The sequence below is a fragment of the Daktulosphaira vitifoliae genome, unplaced genomic scaffold (genome assembly GCF_025091365.1).
Source record: "Daktulosphaira vitifoliae isolate Bord-2020 unplaced genomic scaffold, ASM2509136v1 Scaffold_2632, whole genome shotgun sequence".
NCBI classification, from domain to species: Eukaryota; Metazoa; Arthropoda; class Insecta; order Hemiptera; family Phylloxeridae; genus Daktulosphaira; species Daktulosphaira vitifoliae.
In genome coordinates, this window is record NW_026102192.1 from 1 (window position 1) to 1,295 (window position 1,295).

The window sequence follows — 1,295 nt, forward strand, 5'->3', positions numbered from 1 at the left end:
AATAGCATTAGATATAATGCACACTAAACCATGGGACAATTCTAAAGAACATGATTTTTTTTTCATTCGTTTTCTTTCTGTTTTACTAAAGAATCATAAAGTTTTAAAAAATAATTTTTTAATTGATTCAATAATTACACAACAATCATTAAATACTATAACCACTTTTTTAAAAGAAAAAGTGGATCTAATCGATTATAGATGCCCACATTGTAAATATAATCATTATAATTTGAATGAGATGTGGCAAAGGTGGAATGAAGAATATGAAACTATAACTAAGGTAGACAATAAACTTAGTTTCTGGGATTATTTAAGTAGAAAGTTACACGATACAATTAAGCACACAATGGTTGACAAATTTATTGACCTTGGATTTAAATACGAATCGTCGACCCAAAAGATTGTTGTACCCATACAATTAAATTCTGGTATGATCAATATTTTAAAAAAATTAATCGTTTTTAACTAAATAAAGAAATTATATTAATTTTGCGATTGACTTATTTTCCAATTATTGAGTATATTTTTTTCATTGAATTTTTTTTAAATTTATTTTTAAGTTAAGATTTTTGAAAAAAAAAACCAAGTCATTATTTATCGAATTAATTTGATTTGCCAGCAAAAAATTTGAATTTAAGTGTTATAAGGGTATTACAATTCGAATTATAGTTATAAATTTGCACAATTCATTTTAAGTTTCTTTAAAACTTTGTAAATATTTTATATTTCACTAGTATATATTGCTTTAAGAAGTATTGTACTAATTATTTATTTTTGGTTATAACTGGTTGATTCTATTACTCTATAATTATTTTTTGATAAATTAAGCTATCTGAATAAGAAATTAGATATTAAGAATATCCAGAAAAAGTGTATTTGTATAAATGTAATAAAATTGATCAGTTGTGGCTTATATTATTTAAAATTATAATTATATTAAAACTAAAATACTATTATATTGTTTCCGAATAAATCTCTACGACATTTTAGTAATTTTTTTGTCTCTTTTTGAGTGAAATATTTTTAGTATTTTTTTTAGTGTTAAATTAATATAATTTTAATTTTAGACATTAGTATAGGATTTTTTTGAAAATAATAATGATTAATTTCTTTTGATATTTGTAGATATTCAACCAAATTATACATGTACCAAAGAGATGATTGAACTAGTGCAAAATGATTCTAATGAGTATACTAAATTAAGTAAGCTGTTTTATGAATATTAAGAGTGAATGATTAATCATGAAAAAATTAATTAATTGAAAAATAAAAATATTATATTCTTTTGTGTT

At 21.2% G+C, this 1,295-nt stretch overlaps 1 protein-coding gene across 1 annotated transcript; it reads left to right on the forward strand.

The window, feature by feature from the left end:
• Positions 1-8: 8 nt before the first annotated feature.
• Positions 9-1,236, forward strand: LOC126909963 (uncharacterized). The gene is made up of 2 exons (XM_050692369.1): positions 9-431; positions 1,129-1,236. The coding sequence occupies exons 1-2, from the start codon at positions 17-19 to the stop codon at positions 1,227-1,229; spliced, it is 516 nt and encodes a 171-aa protein (XP_050548326.1). The 5' UTR covers positions 9-16; the 3' UTR covers positions 1,230-1,236.
• The last annotated feature ends 59 nt before the right edge of the window (positions 1,237-1,295 follow it).